Source organism: Perognathus longimembris, chromosome 7 (genome assembly GCF_023159225.1).
Source record: "Perognathus longimembris pacificus isolate PPM17 chromosome 7, ASM2315922v1, whole genome shotgun sequence".
Taxonomy (NCBI): Eukaryota; Metazoa; Chordata; class Mammalia; order Rodentia; family Heteromyidae; genus Perognathus; species Perognathus longimembris.
The window spans coordinates 75,268,650-75,289,961 of NC_063167.1; the positions used below are offsets into that span (position 1 = coordinate 75,268,650).

At 35.7% G+C, this 21,312-nt stretch overlaps 1 protein-coding gene across 1 annotated transcript in view; it reads left to right on the plus strand.

Moving 5' to 3' along the window:
- The first annotated feature begins 432 nt into the window (after window positions 1-432).
- Brdt (bromodomain testis associated) overlaps window positions 433-21,312 on the plus strand; it is a 44,851-nt gene continuing 23,971 nt past the window's right edge. The window contains exons 1-10 of the mRNA XM_048349974.1: window positions 433-621; window positions 2,255-2,392; window positions 4,203-4,317; window positions 6,735-6,907; window positions 7,911-8,264; window positions 10,027-10,155; window positions 12,778-12,966; window positions 13,620-13,792; window positions 13,961-14,247; window positions 14,335-14,706. Of these exons, the coding sequence (XP_048205931.1) occupies window positions 433-621; window positions 2,255-2,392; window positions 4,203-4,317; window positions 6,735-6,907; window positions 7,911-8,264; window positions 10,027-10,155; window positions 12,778-12,966; window positions 13,620-13,792; window positions 13,961-14,247; window positions 14,335-14,706 (2,119 nt within the window). The remainder of the gene's footprint in view (window positions 622-2,254; window positions 2,393-4,202; window positions 4,318-6,734; window positions 6,908-7,910; window positions 8,265-10,026; window positions 10,156-12,777; window positions 12,967-13,619; window positions 13,793-13,960; window positions 14,248-14,334; window positions 14,707-21,312) is intronic.

Consider the following 21,312-nt stretch of genomic DNA (forward strand, 5'->3'; position numbering starts at 1 on the left):
CACAAAAATCCTTTACCTTTCTACTTTCATTGAAAAGTTGTTGGAGAACTGTATGTTAGTGAAATCTTTAACATATTATTGTTTCTTTTTATTAGGAATTTGTAGACTTTCCCTGCTAAGACCTCAAATTGTGTTTTTGAAAAACAGAAAGAAATTTTGTGAAATGTTGAAATAATTTAAACCACCTAAGACTAAGGCATATATAATGAAACAACTTATACTACTTGTATAAAAAGGTATTTGTTTAAAATTGAAATTTTCATTTGACATTTTTTTCTGTTAAGATGTGTTTTAAAATCCAATATCTCTTTCTCATGAATAAACATTTTCCTATGAAAAACATTTTTAAGGTGCTTATACGGTACTCAGTTGTTTGTTTTTCAGGACATGTACTTGTAGACAACAGTAGAATATCAGGACTTGAAGTTCAGAATGTCTCTGCCAAGCCGACAAACATCTATCGTGAATCCCCCTCCACCTGAGTACATAAATTCTAAGAAAAATGGGCGATTGACCAATCAGTTGCAGTACCTACAGAAAGTTGTCCTAAAGGCATTATGGAAGCATAGTTTTTCTTGGCCTTTTCAACAGCCTGTGGATGCTGTGAAACTAAAATTGCCTGTAAGTATATCAAATAATAATAACGTAAAGAAAGAAAAATCAGATGGAGCATGTCTCAAGCAGCAGAGCAAACTTACCTAGCCAAGTATGAGGCCCAATGCTGTGTCCCCAACTAATAACTAATTAATCAATTTTTTAAAGTAACTAATCAATTGAAAAGAAAAACTCCTAAATATCCATAAGAAAAACTATTTAATAGTGTAAAATATATTCAGTAAGCACCTGATAACTTAGGACAACTAAAGACTGATAAATGTGTATATTTTCTTGTAACATGTGCCACCTGACTTTTGATGCAGAGTAACCGTGAATGTCATCCTCTCCATGAAGCTTCTCTCAAGCACTTCTTAGAAGACTTATTTCTGTCACATACTATGAGCAACTTTAGGCCTCATCAAGTGATAGAATGGTTGCATCATTTGTGATATAGCTAAGAAGTGATAGAACTGTGATTTAATTCTGGATCTGTCAGACTCCATAAATACTATTTTTCCCATCATGCCCTTTCCTTTGTATTTTTCAGAGATAATTCTACTTTTAAATTCTTTCCTTGGTTAATCTTTATATTGACTTTTTTGTGTTCTTTGAAAAATAAGGCTGTGACAATCAGCTTTGTTTTTACTTACTAGATTGTGGCTTCCAAGCGGGGTGCCAGTGGCTCACGCCTGTAATCCTAGCTACTCAGGATGCCAAGATCTGAGGATCATGGTCTGAAGCCAGCCTAGGCAGGAAAGTCTATGAGATTCTTATCCCCAATAAACTATTAAGAAAAAGCTGCAAGTGGCACTGTGGCTCAAATGGTAAAGCACTAGCCTTGAGCAGAGAGAGACTTAGGGACAGAGTCCAAACTATGAGTTCAAGCCCCAGGACTGGCAAAAAGATTCTGGCTTCCAGGTTATCACTTTTTTTTCTTATTTATTGTCAAAGTGACGTATGGAGAGGTTACAGTTTCACAGTTTCATATGTTAGGCCTTGGGTACATTTCTTGTCCTGTTTGTTATCGCCTCCCTCATTCCCCCCTCCACCTCCACCTTTCCCTCTCCCCCAATGAGTTGTTCAGTTGGTTTACACCAAATGGTTTTGCAAGTATTGCTTTGGTAATCATTTGTCTTTTTATCCTTTGTCTCTTGATTTTGATATTCCCTTTCACTTCCCTAGTTCTAATACCAGTATATACAGTTTCCAATGTACTCAGATAAGATACAGTGATGGTGCGGGTACAACCACAGGAAGGGGGGGGAATACAAGAGGATCATCAACAATAGAAGCTATGGTTTCACATGGCATGTTGAAAGTAATTACGACAATGATATAACAGTCGTTTCCATAACATGGAGTTCATTTCACTTAGCCTCATCTTATGCATTCATAAGGGCATAGCTATTAGGCTCTTGTGATCCTCTGCTGTGACTAGCCTAAACCTGTGCTAATTATTCCCTATGAGGGAGACCATAGATTCCCTGTTTCTTTGGGTCTGGCTCACTTCACTTAGTATAATTTTTTCCAAGTCCTTCCATTTCCAGATTATCACTTTTAAAACAATCAATTATAGTCTCTAGAGAGTTTCTGAAAATTGTGTACCAATAGTTGTAGCAAATGAGTTCTTACTATCATAATTTATTCAAATCCATAGGATTATTATACCATTGTAAAAAACCCAATGGATTTAAACACAATTAAAAAGCGGTTGGAGAATAAATACTATATGAAGGCTTCAGAATGTATAGAAGATTTTAATACAATGTTCTCAAATTGTTACTTATACAACAAGGTATGTAAGCATTTTATTATACTGCTGATACTTTTCTGTTATGTGTAGGGGATAGATGTATAAATACCATGTAGATTTCAGATTTCAAGACATGATTTGAGATATTTTATCTATTTTTAAGTTACTGGGGTTTTTTCACAGAATTTCATGACTTTAACATACTTTATTATTTATCTATTTGCTATCTTTGCCTAAATAGCTGTAGTGGCTTATATCTTAAAACAATACCAGTGATAGCTAGTTTCTATGATTAAAGTATCTTGGAATGTTTTCTGTTGAGTTCCTGTAATTTTAGTTATAAGATGAATAATAAACCTAATATATACTGGTCTTTGTTAAATTTTAGTAGTTGGGATCTGTAGCCACTTACCTAAGACCTCAAATTGTGTACTTTGTATAAATAGTATGCCGTGCTGAGATTTGAACCCAGGGCTGTGAACATATAGACAAGCAATTTGCCACTCTGCTGTACCTCTAGCCCCAAATTACATACTTTTAACTTCATAACATGTTGACTTATCAGACTTATTTCTGGTCATATCCTAGTAGTAGTACCAATATTTATATTAAGATAGTAGCCAATAGGATGATGTGTGGTTGCATTTTGAGCTTAATCTTCACATTTTTTTCTCATCTGTAAAATCAGATTTATATAACTCCTCTGCATATAACTATGAAAATACAATAATATCAAATAAATAAAATAAAATATGCCAATTAAAGTTGAAGAAAATGGATTTGTGTATTTGGTTTAGTGGGATGCACAAGTCATCCCAGCCACAACAGGAAACCTAAAATAGGAGGATCACAGTTTAGATTCATGCTTCGACAAGAAGCTTGACCCTATCTCAAAAATAACCAGCACAAAAATAGGATGTGATTCAGCGGTCAAGCACCTGCCTCACCAGCTTGAGGCCCTGAATTGAAACCCTACAATTAAGGGGATAAGGCTATTAACTGAAATGAATTTTAAAGAAATCAGTTTACCACTGGTTATCATATTGTCTGCTTAATCGTAATGTAATAGTGATTCTAAAGGGCTCTTTCACATTTCACATGGCGGGGGGGTGGGGGGGGGGTTCCCAAGGCTTGGGCCTGAGTCCTATCCCTCAACTTTTTGCTTAAGTCTAGCGTTTTTGTTTAAGGCTACCATTTGAGTCACAGCTCCACTCCAGCTTTTTTGGTAGTTAATTGGGGATAAGAGTTGCACAGTCTTTCTAGCCTGGGTTGGCTTCAAACAATGATCCCCAGATCTCAGCCTCTTAATAAAAAGATAGGATTACAGGTATGTGTTCCCAGGGCCCAACTCACATTTAACATTTAAAATAAAAATTCAGTAGTTCTCCTGAGCTACTCAGCCAAGAAATGTTCTCTACTCTAAGCTGTTGCTTTTTAATTTACTTAGCATATTTCTCCTCAGCAATGAAGTGTAAAGCAAAAAGACTTCTAAACAGGCAGTTAAAAGATTTTAAAGTTGATCCCTTCAAACTATAAAGTACTTAGGTGATTGACAAGTTTTGCTTTAACCTATTTGAAGGGTAGAAATCCTAATTTCTAATAACTTTGTATTACTAGAATTACTTTCATTGTACCACTATAGTGCTGAGAAAAGCATTCTAGTCCTTTTGAGAGCTGAAGTAGATAGGATTTTAAAAAATAAAACAGAACTGCTTCACTAGCATAAGTTTAGCCGAGATAAATACTACTTGGGTGTGTTATATCACCACAATCTGTAAAGTACTCTGAATTAATGAGATCTGATTCAGTGACCATACTGTGCATCCTTATGGATATTTAATACATTTTCTAGCCTGGAGATGACATTGTTCTAATGGCACAAGCTCTAGAGAAGTTGTTCATGCAGAAATTATCCCAGATGCCACAGGATGAACAAGTTGTGGGTGGTAAGGAAAGAATAAAGAAAGGTAAGCCCAAAAAGTAGAGAATAAGTCTTTGTCTGTCTATCTCCCCACCCCCATCCTTTTCTATTGGTACAGAGTGTTAAATTGGCAAAAGATTCCAATGTTAAGAATGAATGTTCCTGGGTTGGGAATATGGCCTAGTGGCAAGAGAGCTTGCTTCATATACATGAAGCTCTGGGTTTGATTCCCCAGCACCACATATATAGAAGTGGCGCTGTGGCTCAAGTGGCAGAGTGCTAACCTAGAACAAAAAGGAAGCCAGGGACAGTGTTCAGGCCCTGAGTCCAAGCCCCAGGACTGGCAAAAAAAAAAAAAAGAAGAATGAATGTTCCTAAAGATTTTCTTTTTTAAACTAAAAAAAACTTCAGAGAAAACTCTCAATTCCTCATGAACTCTACCGCCAACTTTCTTAAAATTTTTAAACAGGGTCTCACTAGCCTACACCTTGTGATCCTCTGGAGTGGCTGGGGTTACATTCATGTGCCAACAGACTACAGGGAAACATCATATTGTTTAAACATTGAATTGCAAAATGAATTTTAAATATTAAAATGGAATTACTCTGGTGGTGGACCAAGAATGTCATAGATCAACTGTTAATTTGTCTTTAGATGATTCAGGCTGTGTCATCTTAATCATTTCATGGAAGTTTGTTTTATTTTCTAAATACAGAACTCCAAGTAACCAGTGTATGAAGTGCTAGAACAGGAAAGCATTTCTCACACCAGGTTATCCTGAGTAATATAGTGCCCTGTGGAGAATGATGAAAGGGGTGACATTGACCAAGATGCATTGTACTTTCCAACTGATATGTTGAAACTCCTTTGTAAACTACTAAGGATACACAAAGAAATAACCAAACAATAGTAGCCTATCAGGCAGGCCATCTTTCAGCTTTTGCACTCTACTATCTAATATTGAAAATAATAATGTAAGCGGTGCATTAAAATTCATCAGTTTGTGGCACCTGTGATTCTAGCCCCAGTGAGAATGAGGCAGGAGAGTTTTGAGTTCAAGGTTAACATGAGTTCAAGCCTGGTAAAATTCGACCTCAAAACAAAACAACTGAAATCAGATCATGACAATTCTGTTTAATGTCCTCCAATGGCTTCTAATATAAGAAACAGTCCAAATCTCACAATACCTCACAAAGATCTGCATAATCTGCTTCCCCATATCCTGTCCTTTCTCCTTTTTTATTTCACTCTAGCCTACCAGCTGGCCCTGGTGTCCTCAAATTTGGGAAGCACAAGCCTAAAAGAAGAGATAGTCATAGTTCTCACCAACATTTCCTTTCAGCCTTCTCTGTTATGTCACATTCTTGGCCATCCTACATAAAACTGTCTCTCTCTGTTCTCTAGTTTTCTTATGCTGCTTTATTTTTATGTTATTATTATATTTGGTGTACGATATATAGATATTTCTCTGGATGTTTAATTCTTGATAAACCAACTCAGGAACTCAATATTTCAAGATAAGAATGGCATTCCTCAATCTCCTTACCATTTAGAGTTAGGAGTCAAATAGATGACATATCAAATTGAAACCCCTTTGTACAACTACTTAAAAGTAATTTTTAGGGCTGGGGATATGGCCTAGTGGCAAGAGTGCCTGCCTCGTATACATGAGGCCCTGGGTTCAATTCCCCAGCACCACATATACAGAAAATGACCAGAAGGGGCGCTGTGGCTCAAGTGGCAGAGTGCTAGCCTTGAGCAAAAAGAAGCCAGGGACAGTGCTCAGGCCCTGAGTCCAAGCCCCAGGACTGGCCAAAAAAAAAAAAAAAGTAATTTTTAAAGTGGGAAAAAAGGGAATATAGTGTTGAATACATTGACAGAGACATACCAGAGGGAGGGTAGCCAAACAAGTAAAGAAGGAGTAGCTAACCAGGCAACAGGACTTGGTGAAGAGAGGGTGTGGCCTAGGTAATCAGCAGCAGGGAATCTTAGTGTCATGATCCATTTCCAGTTGTCTTAACTGAATACCACATACTGAGTATCTTCTGAAGAACAGAGGTTTATTTAGGTTGTGGCTCTGAAGGCTGAACATTTAAGAGTCAAACCCTAAAAGAAACTTAAAAAGTGAGCTATTCATTAAAGTGAGATGTGTTACTTCCAATATAGTTGATAATTATGAAAGTCAGTCAGATCTGAGGGATTATTTCTGGGGTTTGGAGCTACACTTCCAGCCCTCTTTGGAGAATTTAATATGTAAAGGATTTTGATCTTTCAGGATTCCAGCATTTGGGATTATGGCATTGGGAATTATGTCTTTGAATATCTGGCCAAATTGTCAGCAACTGAGGAAATTTCAGAGCATGGGAGTGTATTATGCTTATTTTGCTAAAAAGCTGGACCAATGAAAATAGAGAAAATGGTGTTGCATACTCAAATATTTGACTATGGTTCACGTTTTGTTAGACATTCAACAGAACGCGTCCATTTCTTCTGGTAAAGAAAAACCATCCCCCAAATCAACAGAAAAAGTATTTAAGGAGCAAGAGATCCCCTCTGGACTTCCGGAGGCATCTATCTCTCCCTTAAACATGGCACATGGAGCTCTGTCCACCTCTGGCTCTCAGACTGTGCTCCAAGTAAGTTCATTGTGGGTTTCTTGTCATTGTTTAGCTGTTGGAGTTGAACTTGGCCTGGAGCTTGGAGTCAAGCTCTGTTCCACTTTTGCCATGCACCAAGCCTCTATCATAGTTTTTAAAATCACTGTTTCCTGAAATACTTCAATGTAACTTTGGATGTTGTGAGGATTATACTTTTAGGTAGATGAAAATTGGTCTTCAACCAATAGCAATCCTAAGCGATACTATTTCTGCTAGTCTATATTATTTGTGAACAGAAACTAGAATGATTATCAAGTTGTAGGAGTTTTTAGGTAGAATTGGAACTATTTCAGTAGCTTGATAATAAGATATCTCTATTTTAGTGGCTTGATGCTAATACACACCTACCTATCTACATGGGTTTATTTTTTCCTTTTTTCCTCTATTTAATACATGCTCTCACTGAGTAGTTGAGACTCTTCAAATTTGGTAATCCTCCTGTCTCAACCTTCGAAGTGCTGAGTTTATAGGCATGTACCACTATACCCAGTGTAATTTTTTCTTTAAAATTGAATACCTTACTTGGTTTTAAATACTCAGATATAAAGTATAATCAGGACTCTCTTAATTGTCTTTAATTTTGTGGTCTGTGAAAAGAAGGCATTAGGGCTGTTTATTTTACTTGTAAACAGAAATTACCTTTATTAATATTTAATACAATGGTATATATAAATTATACAAAAACTAGGTATCATATTTGTTTCCCTCTGCTTTTTTTTTTTTTGGCCAGTCCTTGGGCTTAACTCAGGGCCTGAGCCCCATCCCTGGCTTCCTTTTGCTCAAGGCAAGCACTCCACCACTTGAGCCACAGCGCCCCTTCCGGTCTTTTCTGTTTGTATGGTGTTGAGAAATCAAACCCTGGGCTTCATGCATGCTAGCCAAGCATTCTACTATTAAGCCACATTCCCAGCCCCCCTACACTTTTTAAAGTGATGCCTCTTACCTTAAGACTAACATTTTGTTGTTGAATTTTTTATTTTAGGTTACAAGGGGTGTAAAGAGAAAAGCAGATACAACAACTCCTACAACTTCCATAGTTAAATCAAATAGTGAATCTTTTCCGATACTTACAGAAAATAAACCAGGAAGAATACCACCAGTAAAAGAAAATGTAGTGAAGAATGTTTTGCTGGAGTCTCAGCAACAACATAAAGCTGTCAGGAGTGTTAAAGTAACAGAACAACTGAGGCACTGTAGTGAGATTCTTAAAGAAATGCTTGCAAAGAAACATGTCTCCTATGCATGGCCTTTCTACAACCCCATCGACGCCAATGCTCTGGGGCTCCAGAACTACTACGAAATCATCAAAAACCCCATGGACCTGGGCACTATCAAGGTAGATGTTGCCTAGAAGGAGGAACTTTTTTCCTTTATTGTGTAACTCATTCCTCATTGCAAAGAAATTGGAAAATACAGAGTATTTTTGAAGAGAATTAACTTATCTAAAGTGAATCCTTAGGATATTTTTATATGCATCTTTTTACTTTCACATACACATACCCATTGACCTTTTCTCATAGCCTTAAGGTCACAGTGCTTACTATGTTGTGAACATTTTCTTATTACTTGTTCTTCAAGAATATTTGTGTGTGTGTGTTGTCATTCAGTGTGTTTACTTGTAGATTTATAGGCACATTCTAGTTGCCACAAATGAGGGAAACCATTCAGCCTACTTTTCTTTGGCTCTGGCTTTCTTTGCTTAATATATTTTTTCAAAGTCTTTCCATCTCCTTATCGATAGTACAATATCATTCTGATGGATAAGTAGAATTCCATTCTGTATATATACCACATTTTCTTGATCCATTTGTCTACTGAGGGGCATTTGGGTTGATTCCGTATCTTGGTATGGCAAACAATACTGCAATGAGCGTGGTTGTGCTGGTAGCTTTAGTGTGGCCTGGCTTATGGTCCATTGGATAAATGCTCAGGAGTGAAAATGCTAGGTCCTAGGGAAGCTCTATCTTTAGTGTTTTAAGAAACCTCCCTACTGCTTTCCAGAGTGGTTATTACTCCTCGACTTTTGTTCACCCTCATTTCTTTCTTTCTTTTTTTTTTTTTTTACTCTCTAGATTTGTTCTTTCCATTGAAATTCAATGAGAGTTCAAAGGTACTCAGTTTTTAATCACTTATATCTAAAAGTATAATTTTGGATGACTGTTTTTACTGAATATAGAATTCTGAAATGGCACTTACCCCTCCACCAAACTTGTAAGACAGATTCTGGCATCTGTAGCTGACAAGGTATCTGCTGTCAGTCTGCTTCTCATTCCTTCTGACATTTAGTTTTATTCATCCTGAATGGACGTTTCAGTCTGAATGTTAGTATCCTAAGTTCTGAAAACAGATATTTAATTATCATTTTTAAAAAACAACACTATCCTATTTTTCCCTGTATACCAACTCATGCTCAGACACCATGATAAATGATCAGATATAGGTAAACCTTGACTATATCTTAAATAATAAATAAAATGTCTTAACTTAAAGGACACAAATATAGGAACAGGAAATTTCAGGAAGGGACACAATTTGCATAATTGCCATAAGGTGGAGAATTTATATTTACAATGTTTTATGCCAACTTGAAACACATGGAGAGCCTGAAGAGGGAGGGGATGAGACTGGAAGGAAAGGAGGGTCTTAAATAAGATAATTGTAAAGAAGTCAAGAATAGTTGGGTGCTTGTAACTCAGGCCTATAATCCTTAGCTACTCAGGAGGCTGAGATCAGAGGACTGAGGTTCAAAGCCAGCCCAGGCAGGAAAGTCTGTGACTCCAGTTAACCACCAGGAACCCAGAAGTGCATCTGTGGCTCAAGTGGTAGAGCACTAGCCTTGAGCAGAAATACTCAGGGACAGCATTCAGGCCCAGGACTGACACAAAGAAAAAAATGTCAAGAACAGTGTCTTTGTATTTGATTTTTGTAATTTTTTTTACTGGCAGGAATGTACAAACTAGTTAGGAGGCTATTGCAGGATTCTAAGGACAGAAGAGCATGACATTAGTTCTCTGAAGCCATTCTCACTTGCTGATTATTTGACTGAATTCAATTTTGTTGTGAATACTCTTAACTTTTCCTTAATTTCTTTAATTTAGGGGAAAATGGACAATCAAGAATATAAGGATGCATATGAGTTTGCTGCAGATGTTAGATTAATGTTCATGAACTGCTACAAATACAACCCTCCAGACCATGAAGTAGTGGAAATGGCTAGAATGCTTCAGGTGAGTTTTTACTTGTACTCTTAAGGTGATTTTTCTTTAAACATATTTTTTAAAATTCAGAACCATATTCAAAAGATAAATAATACACACTCCTAAGTATGAAACTACTTATGAATTATGCTTTTTAAACAGTGGGGATTTGTCTTTTTTGGCATGTATTAAATTGTACACAGTACGATTCTACTTCCCTATTAGTCATGACACATTAATCACGACACTAATTTTTGTTTGTTTTGTTTTTCTGCCAGTCGTGGAGCTTGAACTCAGGGCCTGAGCACTGTCCTTGGCTTCTTTTTGCTCAAGACTACCACTGTACCACTTGAGCTACAGTGCCACTTCTGGCTTTTTCTATATATGTGGTACTGAGGAATTGAACCCAGGGCTTCATGTATACGAGGCAAGCACTCTACCACTAGGCCGCATTCCCAGATACACTGGTTTGTTTGTTTTTGTTTTGTTTCCCCTCAGCTTTCACAAATAAGAGAAAACATGATACTTTGTCTTTGTGGGACTGGCTTATTAAATTTACCCAGATGATATCCAGTTCCATCCATTCTCCAACAAACAACATAATGTCATTCTTTGTGACTGAGCAAACCTCCATTGTGCATATTGACCACATTTTCATTATCTGTTCACCCATTGATGGGCACCTAGGCTGACTCTGTAACTCGATTATTATGAATAGTACTATAGTAACGGACTTTGATTATTTTGGGCATATACCTGGAAGTAGTAAAGCTAGAGTCGTAGTTATAAATTTCTGTAGATGGGCTGGGGATATAGCCTAGTGGCAAGAGTGCCTGCCTCGGATACACGAGGCCCTAGGTTCGATTCCCCAGCACCACATATACAGAAAACGGCCAGAAGCGGCGCTGTGGCTCAAGTGGCAGAGTGCTAGCCTTGAGCAGGAAGAAGCCAGGGACAGTGCTCAGGCCCTGAGTCCAAGGCCCAGGACTGGCAAAAAAAATAAATAAATAAATAAATAAATAAATAAATTTCTGTAGAATCTCTGGATGGATTTCCATGATGAATGCACTGATTTGCATCCCTTCCAGCAGTGAATTAGAGTCCAGTGACTCCTTCCTACCCCCATCCTCACCAGCACTTGTTTCCTTGATGGTAGCCAGTCTGACTGGGTGAGGTAGAATCTCAGTGTAGTTTTGACTCACATTTCTTCAATTTTTTGATTGCATGACTATCTCTGAGACTCTGTGCTCACCACTAGTGCTCTTCTACTTAGAACCACAGTGCCACTTCTGGTTTTCTGGTGGTTAATTGGAGATAAAGAGTCTCACAGACTTTCCTGCCTGGTCTGGCTTTACGCTGCCATCCTCAGATCTCAGCCTCCTGAGTAGCTAGACTTATAAGTGTGAGCCACAAACACCTGGCTATTTCATCAGTGGCTAAGGACGTCGAACATTTTTTCATGTATTTATTGGCCACTTTGATTTCCATTGAGAACCTTTTCAGTTAATTTGTCTTTTTATAGATTGTATTATTTGTTATTTTGCTGTTTAATGTTTTGAATTCTTTATACTGGATTTTAATACTCTGACAAATGAATATCTGGGAAAAAAGTTCCCCATGCTGCACATAGTCCCTTCACTCTGGTACTTGTTTATTTTGCTGTACCAAAGCTTTTATTTTTATGCAAGCTCATTTATTAGTCCTTACTCTTATTTTCTGAACCACTGGAGAGTTATCCTTGAAGTCATTGCCTATGCTTATATCATGAAGTATTTCTCCTGTTTTCCTTAGTAGTTTACAAATTTCAGGTCTTACATTAAGCTCTTCAACCAATTTTTCTCATAAAGGTGAGAGATACAGATATAGTTTCAGTGTTTTAGATGTGGATGTCTACTTTTCCCAGCATGATTTGTCAGAAGAGCTGTTTTTCTAATGTATGTTTTTGGCATTTCTGTCAAAAATTGAATAGCTGTAGCTGCGTGAGCTTATTCCTAGATCTTCCATTTGTTCCATTGGTCAGTGTATCTGTTTCTGTGCTAGTACTATGCTCATTTTGCTGATGATGTGCTGTAGTAAGTATTGTAATAACTCCAGTATTACTCTTCTTACTCAGATTTGTTTTGGTTTTTCTGGGTGTTTCCTTATGAATTTTAGGATTTTTTTCTAGTTCTGTAAAGAATGTCATTAGAATTTTTATGTGAATTGCACTGGGTTGTCTTTTGATCCTCCTTTGTTTTTCCTACTCTGCTGGAGTTTGAACTCAAGCCCTTGCTCTTCCTACACAGGCACTCTACTGCTTTTGAGCCACATCCTGGAACTTTTTAATATGTGGTACTGGGGTTTAACTCAGGGCAGATTCTCTTATCACTTGACTCCCACCTCCAGCCTTTGTCTTTTGATTAATTACATCATTTTATAGCAACTTATTTGATGAAGCTACCCTATCACACAGAAGGTGAGGATAATATCTCACAGATTTCCCTGCCCAGGCTAGCTTCAAATCACAATCTTTATGTCTCAACTTCTTGAGTGGCTAGGATTGCAGGCATGAGCCACAGGAGGCTGATCTGAAATACAGTTCTATGAAAGGTGCTATTGCTGAATTAAATTTGAAATACATAATGCCTTTAACAGTCTAATTTTCCACTATAGGATGTTTTTGAAATGCATTTTGCAAAGATTCCTGATGACCCTGTTGAGACCACTCCTGTATGTCACCTCCCACCAAATGCTACCAAATCTCTTGGTAGAGGAAGCAGTAGTGAAGCGTCCTCTGAAGATAACTCTTCTGAGGACTCTGAAGATGAGAGAGTACAGCGTCTTGTAAAGCTTCAAGAGCAGGTGACCAATTGCTTGGATACAATTTTAGATGTTCTTTCTAGGAGCTGATGATTTGTTATATAAAATCCTTCTTGTAGACTTAAAGCTGTTATATTTTATCACTTAGCACCTTTATATATCTATTGGCACATTTGTCATTTTAATTATTTTTCCTGCTGAAATATCCAGCTAGTGATAAAATTGTTTTACAAAAGCAAATTCTGTTATTTACACTACTAATCACCTAATCACAATATTTAATGATCCTTACTGAAATTTTTTTGGCAAATTTGAGATCTTTTATGGATAAGAATTTACTATTTGCTATGAATATGATAAAATGTTAATGTTCTCTGAGTTTGAGCTTAAAGTTAATAATTAAATATTTTAGGCCACCTGAAAATGTATTCTTATGTTCTTATAAATTATTATTTAAATTTATATTATATTAATTTTAATGTTTTATTATTTATTTTTATGATATATTAAATTCTTATATTCTTTATTTGTTTCTTTATGGTGCCTTATACATAAATCGAACCCAAGGCTTTATTCAAGCTAGGCAGATGTTCTGCTACTGAACTATATTCCTGCCCTATTGGACTATTTTTAGTTGACTATTTTAGTTTATTAAGAATCATAAATGTTTAATCATTTTTTTTAAACTTTGTCAGCTTAATGCTGTTCATCAACAGCTACAGGTTCTGTCCCAAGTGCCTTTCCATAAATTAAAGAAAAAGAATGAGAAGTCAAGAAGAGTGAAGAAGAGAGAAAGAGTTAATAACAAAGATGAAAATCCAGGGAAAAATTGTAAGCAAATGAGACTAAAGGAAAAGCCCAAGAGCACGTAAGTACCTTTTATGATGGCTTAGTAGAAGAATCATTGAGGAGAAATTTTGGCTGAGTGTATAGGTCTGTGGTAGAGCACTTAGCATACATATGGTCCTGGGTTTAATCTCTTATCACCTAAGTAAATAAATGAAATAATTTGACTTCAGTGTAATTTTTGTTACAGTCAGCCAAAGAGAAGGAAACAGCAAGTTCTAATGAAATCGGAAAATGAAGATAATGCTAAGCCTATGAATTATGATGAGAAAAGACAGTTGAGTTTGGATATCAACAAACTCCCTGGAGATAAACTTGGCCGAGTAGTTCATATAATACAATCAAGAGAACCCTCACTGAGAAATTCCAATCCTGATGAGATAGAGATAGACTTTGAGACACTGAAAGCATCAACACTAAGAGAATTGCAAAAATACGTTGTGGCATGTCTAAGGAAAAGACCATTAAAACCTCATGGTATGTGTTTCTACATATTAATAAACTTCTGGTATGGTATTTAAATTTCTGGTTATACTCACTTTTTTTAACTCCTAAATCATCTAGCTAAGAAAATAACACAGTCCAAAGAAGAACTTCATGCACAGAAAAAGCAGGAACTGGAAAAGCGCTTACAGGATGTCAATAATCAACTGAATTCTAGAAAACGCCAAATAAAACGTAGGTGGCAGTTTTTAAATGCTCCTCTTCTGTCGAATGAATGCTATTGGCACTTTGCTCAATCTCCCTGTTTTGTAGCTGAGAAAACACCAGCATTGAAAGCACTTGGAAGTGGGTCCCGCCTGAGTGATAGCAGCAGCAGCAGCAGCAGCAGCAGCAACAGTGGCAGCAGCAGCAGTAGCAGCAGCAGCTCCTCCCAGTCGGGAAGTAGCAGCAGCAGTGATTCAAGCTCATCGGACAGCAGCGATTCTGAACCAGGTTAGCGGTCCCTTACATGTCTGTGGGACATTTTTTTCTTGTAATATTGAGACTTAACATTTTGAAGAAGTATCTGTTCCTTGCCCAGAACCTATGGTTTGAATACCATCCTTATTATTTAGTTGCATGTAGATTATTTTAATATTTTCCTTTAAAAATGTGTAAAATGAAATGCATATTCTACAGGTGTGACTTGAAGGCTTGGTCTTCTTGGAAACCAACTTACTCATGGTAGAATAAACTCTTAGTAAATAACATCAGACCTTAGGACAAGAAAATGTCAGCTATAAAATACTGATTTTCACTTTTTTTAGGCAATAAAAATAGTACTTGAAGTTCCTCTCAATGTCTTCTCCATGATACTTCATTCTAAAATTACTAAGTAAGTCTTGCTGTGATGCTGTGTTCTGAAGTCAATAAGAATTAAGAAACCAGGCATCTCAGAACCTATAAAGTAGATTTTTTTTCACTTGGTTATGTTCTTTACTATAGAATATTACCCTCCATCTATAGAAAAATAGATGGAAGTATGATATTCTCTTACATAATTTATCAGTTGTGGCAAACTTAGATCATCCATGTTTTCCTTGTGTTTTTTCATTGACAGCTACATAGCTGACAAGTCACTACTGCCCCAAAGACACTGGCTTGGCAGTGATGCTAATGACTAAAAAGCAAATTCAGAGCATAGGCCACTTTGCGGCCTAAAATATAGTTTATGTTAAATGAAATATCCCTTGTTGTGAAATTCAGTTCCCTTTTTTTAATTAAAAAAAAAAAACCCACATGGCTACTCTGACTTCAAGAATCCCTACCCTTTGTATGTATGGAAAGCCCTCTTCTCTGCCTAGTAGTCAGGGTCTGCTGTTTTTCTTTTGGTTCTATTTAATTTGCATTCCTGTGGTGCTGCTGTTTTTACATTTCTAAAGTATATAGCGATAAACAATTTTGTAAGAATAAACAGAATTTCTACTTTTGTTGGAAATTGTCATACTACTAAATTTTAAAGTGAATTTAGGGCTGTGGATATTATACAGCATTTCTTTATATTTGACATCTAAGCACAAAGCAATACTGGAAAAATCTTGAGTTGCCTTTAGTATTTTAAATTGTAATACCAATTGTAATTTCATCTAATAAAGCATTTATGGTCTAATAAGTTAGAGCATTTTGTCTTTTATTTGTAGGATTAAACTCTTATAGTAACTATTAGTTTGAACTATTTAACTTAAATAATTGAATAAGGACTGATAGTAAGACTCAAGTGGTATGAGTGCTTGCGTAGCAATCAGGAGGCCCTGAGCTCAATAACCAGTATTGTACCCTACAAATGAGCACCCCCAAAACAAAATAATCAAATAATTCAAGTAATGCCTTGACTATGAGTGGAAAAATTCTATATGTAAAGTTTGTAAATAAAGTACCTTCATTTTAATATGAATTATCACTTTCTGATAGAATAGTCTAATATGTTACTTTCGGGGAAGAATGGTTATCAGCTGTGTTACTAAAATGGCACAATATTTTTTATTTGCCTAATTTTCTAACACAATGACTTTTAAGAATTCTAATCTTAAAACACTGCTGAGTATTTTATGACTAATATTTTTTGTTAATGTCATCTTTCCCAAATTAAAAGACTTTCTTTCAAATATACTTATTTTGGTTTGGGAGGAGATAGGGGTTTATGCACATGTGTGTATGTATGTATGTGTTTTACAATACTGGGATTTGAACTCAGTACCTTACTTAGACTTATAGTTGCCAGGCAAGCACTCTACCATTTGAGCCACACTTCTAGCCTTTTTTTTCTGTTTCTTATTTTGAGGGAAGATCCAACTCTGTAGTCCAGGCAGCTTTGAACTCTCACTTCCTGCCTCAGTCCCAAGTGCTAGGATTACAGGCATGAACCACCATACCCAGCTCAAATATGTATTACTAAATTTCTTTCATTTTCCTTCCAAATTCTGGGAATTGCCAGACCTTGGTGTGTGCCAAGAAAGCACTGTAAGCATTGACCACACTCTCAGTTCAGTCCCGATATTTTTTCTTTTAACTTTGTTGTAAAGGTGATGTACAGAGGGATTGCAGTTACATAATTAAGGTAATGAGTATATTTCTTTTTTTTTTTTTGGCCAGTCCTGGAGCTTGGACTCAGGGCCTGAGCACTGTCTCTGGCTTCTTTTTGCTCAAGGCTAGCACTCTACCACTTGAGCCACAGCGCCCCTTCTGGCCATTTTTCTGTATATGTGGTGCTGGGGAATTGAACCCAGGGCCTCATGTATACGAGGCAAGCACTCTTGCCACTAGGCCATATCCCCAGCCCAGTATATTTCTTTTTGAACAGTGTTACTCCCTCCCTCATTTTTCAGTTCCAATCTTCCTACTTCGGCATAGCATGCGGTCATTCTGCCTTCTAAACTGGAGCTGTGAATTCTCCTGTTTGCTTGCTTGCTTGCTAAATTGCTTGCTTGCTTGTTTTAAGATGGGATCTTCATTCTTCCTGTCTCAGCCTCACTAGCACAAGGATTACTATTATGCCTGGCTTGTCATATATTTTTGAAATTTTAATTATTCTATGAACATTCAATCCTGTTAACTTCAATTGTTCCATTAAACAATTGTAAGGCTTTTTATTCTAGTGTATAAGCCATGAGCATTTTAAGAATAAAAATTATAAATAGAAGTATTAAATTGTGAAAGATAACTAAGTCAGACCATATTAGTATAGTACTTATTGTAAATATAATAAAATCACTGTTCTAATTCATGCACATGACATTCTCAAGTTTCAGGGTTAGGGGAAATAGGTCATTTACTGAAAATATATAGTTTGTAAAAATTAGGTATATGAATAAAAACCTTATCTGTTTCATCTATTTTTTCTAAACTGAAAACATAAGATTTTATAGCTTTTTAATTATGATTTGTTCAGAACTGAAATTCACAGTGGAATATCATGTTTTAGAGTTCTAGTTAATAAGTTTTGGTTATTTATTCAAGATAGGAAATAGGAATATGATTTTATTTGTTTAACATTTTGAGGAAACTTTTCTGAAAGCTTTGATGACATATTCTCTTCACATAGAAAGATATTAATCCTTAGCAATTTTTAAAAATTAATCTACCTTTTAATACCTGACTTGTTTGAACCAGTTGGATAACTGCAGGGTTTTTTGTTTTGTTTTTTTGTTTGTTTGTTTGTTTGCCAGTCCTGGGGCTTGAACACAAGGCCTGAGCACTGTGTCTGGCTTTCTTTTGCTCAAGGCTAGCACTCTACCACTTGAGCCACAGTCCCACTTCTGGCCTTTTCTGTTTATGTAGTGCTGAGGAATTGAACCCAGGGCATGCTAGGCAAGCACTCTACCCATAAGCCACATTCCCAGCCCAGGGTTGTGTTGTTGTTGTTGTTTTTTAACCAAGTACTGCTAACATAGTTGACAGACCATGGGTTTCCAGTGAAAGCTATATTTAAAAATCTAGGAAATTCCCTTAATTCTCATTTCAATGAAGATAACCTGTTTCAGTATACAGACTGTTAGTTAAATCCCCAAACCTTCAAAAATGAAAATGAGAATCTGTGGGCTAGAAGCAGTACTTTATAACAAATTTCAATGAAATTTGATTTGATCATTTAAATTACCTTTTTGACTAAGACTATAACATAATATGCAACATAGTTATGTGCAGATAAGTCAAAAACATTTTATTAAGCATTGGTATAAAATATAAATGCTTTTAAGATTTTTTATAAAATTCAAAGTATTAAGTGTCAGATCAAAGCTTTAGTAGATGAATCTTGAAAATGCAATTAATTCCAGTGCATGTATTCTGTGTTGGCTAGATTGTGCTAATATGCTCATATAAATTAACAAGAACTTATCTTGCTCAACAACCAGGGGACTTCTTTGGGGTGATATAGAGAGGAATATAATTAGTCACTTTAATCTTCTGATTGATGAAGTTACTGGGGAAAAAAATCACATGGAACAGCTGATCAATATCAGTGCTTTTTATCAAAACCTAATAGGCGCAGGCCCCAGTGGATCATGCCCATAATCCTAACTACTCAGGAGGCCAAGATCTGAGAATCAAGTTTGAAGCCAGCCCAGACAGGAAAGTCAATGAGACACTCTGGAAGTGGTGTTGTGGCACTGTGGCTCAAGTGATAGAACGCTAGCCTTGAGCAAAAAAGCTCAGGGATAGCACCCAGGCTCTTGACTTCAAGCCCCAAGATATACACATACACACAAATACATAAACACACAAAACTTATAAGAAACAACTCAAGGGACTATACACGTAAACTCATATACTTGATTAATGAGAAATAAAATACTTCTAGAAGTGTTTAATTTCAACACGAAGAAAGAAGTTCAATGGTTGTGACATCAATTTACTTGATCAATTTACTTGAATTTTTCACTCAGGCCTTGGGTTTTGTTTGCTTTTGTTGGCAGTACTGTAATTTTCAGAGAATGAAATTTATTAATTCTTAAAATGATATTTCTTTTTTAATCATTCTTATTTATTGGTGACTTGAAAGTTAGAATAATTTGTCATTTTTGTACTCTTTAAAAAGTGCTCTTCTATAGAAATGACAAGAATGTAATTGAAGTTTCTCACTAATTAAAATATATGGGCTCAAAGAACTAGAAGGATAAAAATTCAGGGACTGGAGTTTCAGAAAACTGCTTTTCATATATTGAGGTCTATATTGAGGTATAAGTTCTAGAGAAACAGTGGTCATTTCTGCCTCATGCATTTTTAAATGTTCAACTCAAACTTTACTCTTCAATAAACAGGCTATCTAGAATAGTATGTTTTAACATTAGAATCACTTATAAAACTCTAAAAAATGCAGTGAATCTGAACTGAGTGAAAGTGGAGCCAGCAGTATAGAGTATTAATGGTGGCCTTGGAAATTCTAAGAGATTCCCACTTTTGAGAACATTGGTCTAGATATTTTTGTTTGTTTTTGTTGCTTGTTGCTTTCTACTTTCTAACTCTAGTTGAAAGGCCTTTAGAGAAATTAACAATTAGTTTATAATTGTTTTATTCTTACTGTGAAGGGTACTACCAAACACTTCAAAGAAAACTGCCAAAACATTCTTTAAAGGGACTGAATTTTTCAGTTTAAAACAGATTGCCTACTATTTACCAATAGAACATGGTTTGGCTGATTAGCTTGGGCAAATAATTCATGTTTGGACTTGTTTTCTTTCCTCTAAAATAAGGAAGGGGAACCACTAGATAACGACTTCCAATCACATTCTTCTAACATGTCCTTCTTATTTTTTCTAATTTAGATATCTTTAGTAATTATTTGTGCTATATATGATATCCTGTTCCGTTTTTACATTATGACATTAAATTCCTGTTCAACTTTTCAGGATTTGCTGATAATATTTGATATGTCTGGAGCATCTGTCTCTGTGATTTGATAGCTGATCATTAAATTAAGTAAAGCTTGTAACCAAATCTCCACAATCCCAGCTCTTTTTATAAAACAAATTCTAAATGATAAAGTTCTGACATTGTTTAAATAAGTTTTATATTGAATTTGTTGGGAGGTGTGAAATTTGAGCACATCCTGACATACCTAACATTCATTTGGTTAGTAGATTAGGTGTGCTTCCCAGTCTGGTCCTCTTAAGGTAGGTACTCATGGTATTAAAATCCCCAGAGAAATGAGCTGATACTGTTTATATTTTCATAATTTTTCTTAATTTGATGTTTTCCAGATTGGCAGAGTTTCTTTATTAACTGAAATATGATCTTAAACTTAACAGCAAAAGTGTGTGTGTGTGTGTGCGTATATATATGTATATGTATATATATACATAAACATATATACAATATTTAATTCCAAAGGCCAATAACTCATAACTAAACATAAATATGCAGTTTTAGTTTATTATGTTCTTAGAAGACAATTATGTGAAATTAGAATAAGAAGCAAAGTGCTAAGTTATAGGCTATCATTTTTCACCTGTCATAACCTATATTTATAATACATAGTATACAAAGTGGTTTTGATATATTCCACCTTTTACCACTATATTGCAGTTCTGAGGAACTAATTTTTATAATAATTTAAAGTTTTAGTTTTATATATCAGAAGACTTAAAGTAATGCCCTGAAATTTTTATAGCAGAACAATAATGTAGTATGTCATTTTTGTTATATGTAAGAATCTATCTTGTAATTTAGATGTGTGTTTGAATAATTAAAGATGTATAAATGTGTATATACTATATGATATTAATGAAGTCTGTTTACTTTTTGTTCAAAGCTGAAACAGTAATTTCTCCTTTAAATGTGAAGGCTACCTGGATCTATCCTCCATCTTCTTGTTTTGTATCCTAATCTTCCCCTCTACCTAATTTATCAACACTTAACTAATACTTAGCTGAGTGACATTAAGATGCTTTATGTCATTTTAAATACTTGAATTCTTTAAAGCACAGCATTGAGTGGCATTTAGCAATTTTAACAATGTTCAGCATCAAACATTTTAGGAGAGGAAAGAGCAGTAACACATCCAGTGGAAACTGATGGCATTTCAGGAAGCAGAAGGTAATTATTAAAATTGGAATGTTTTAA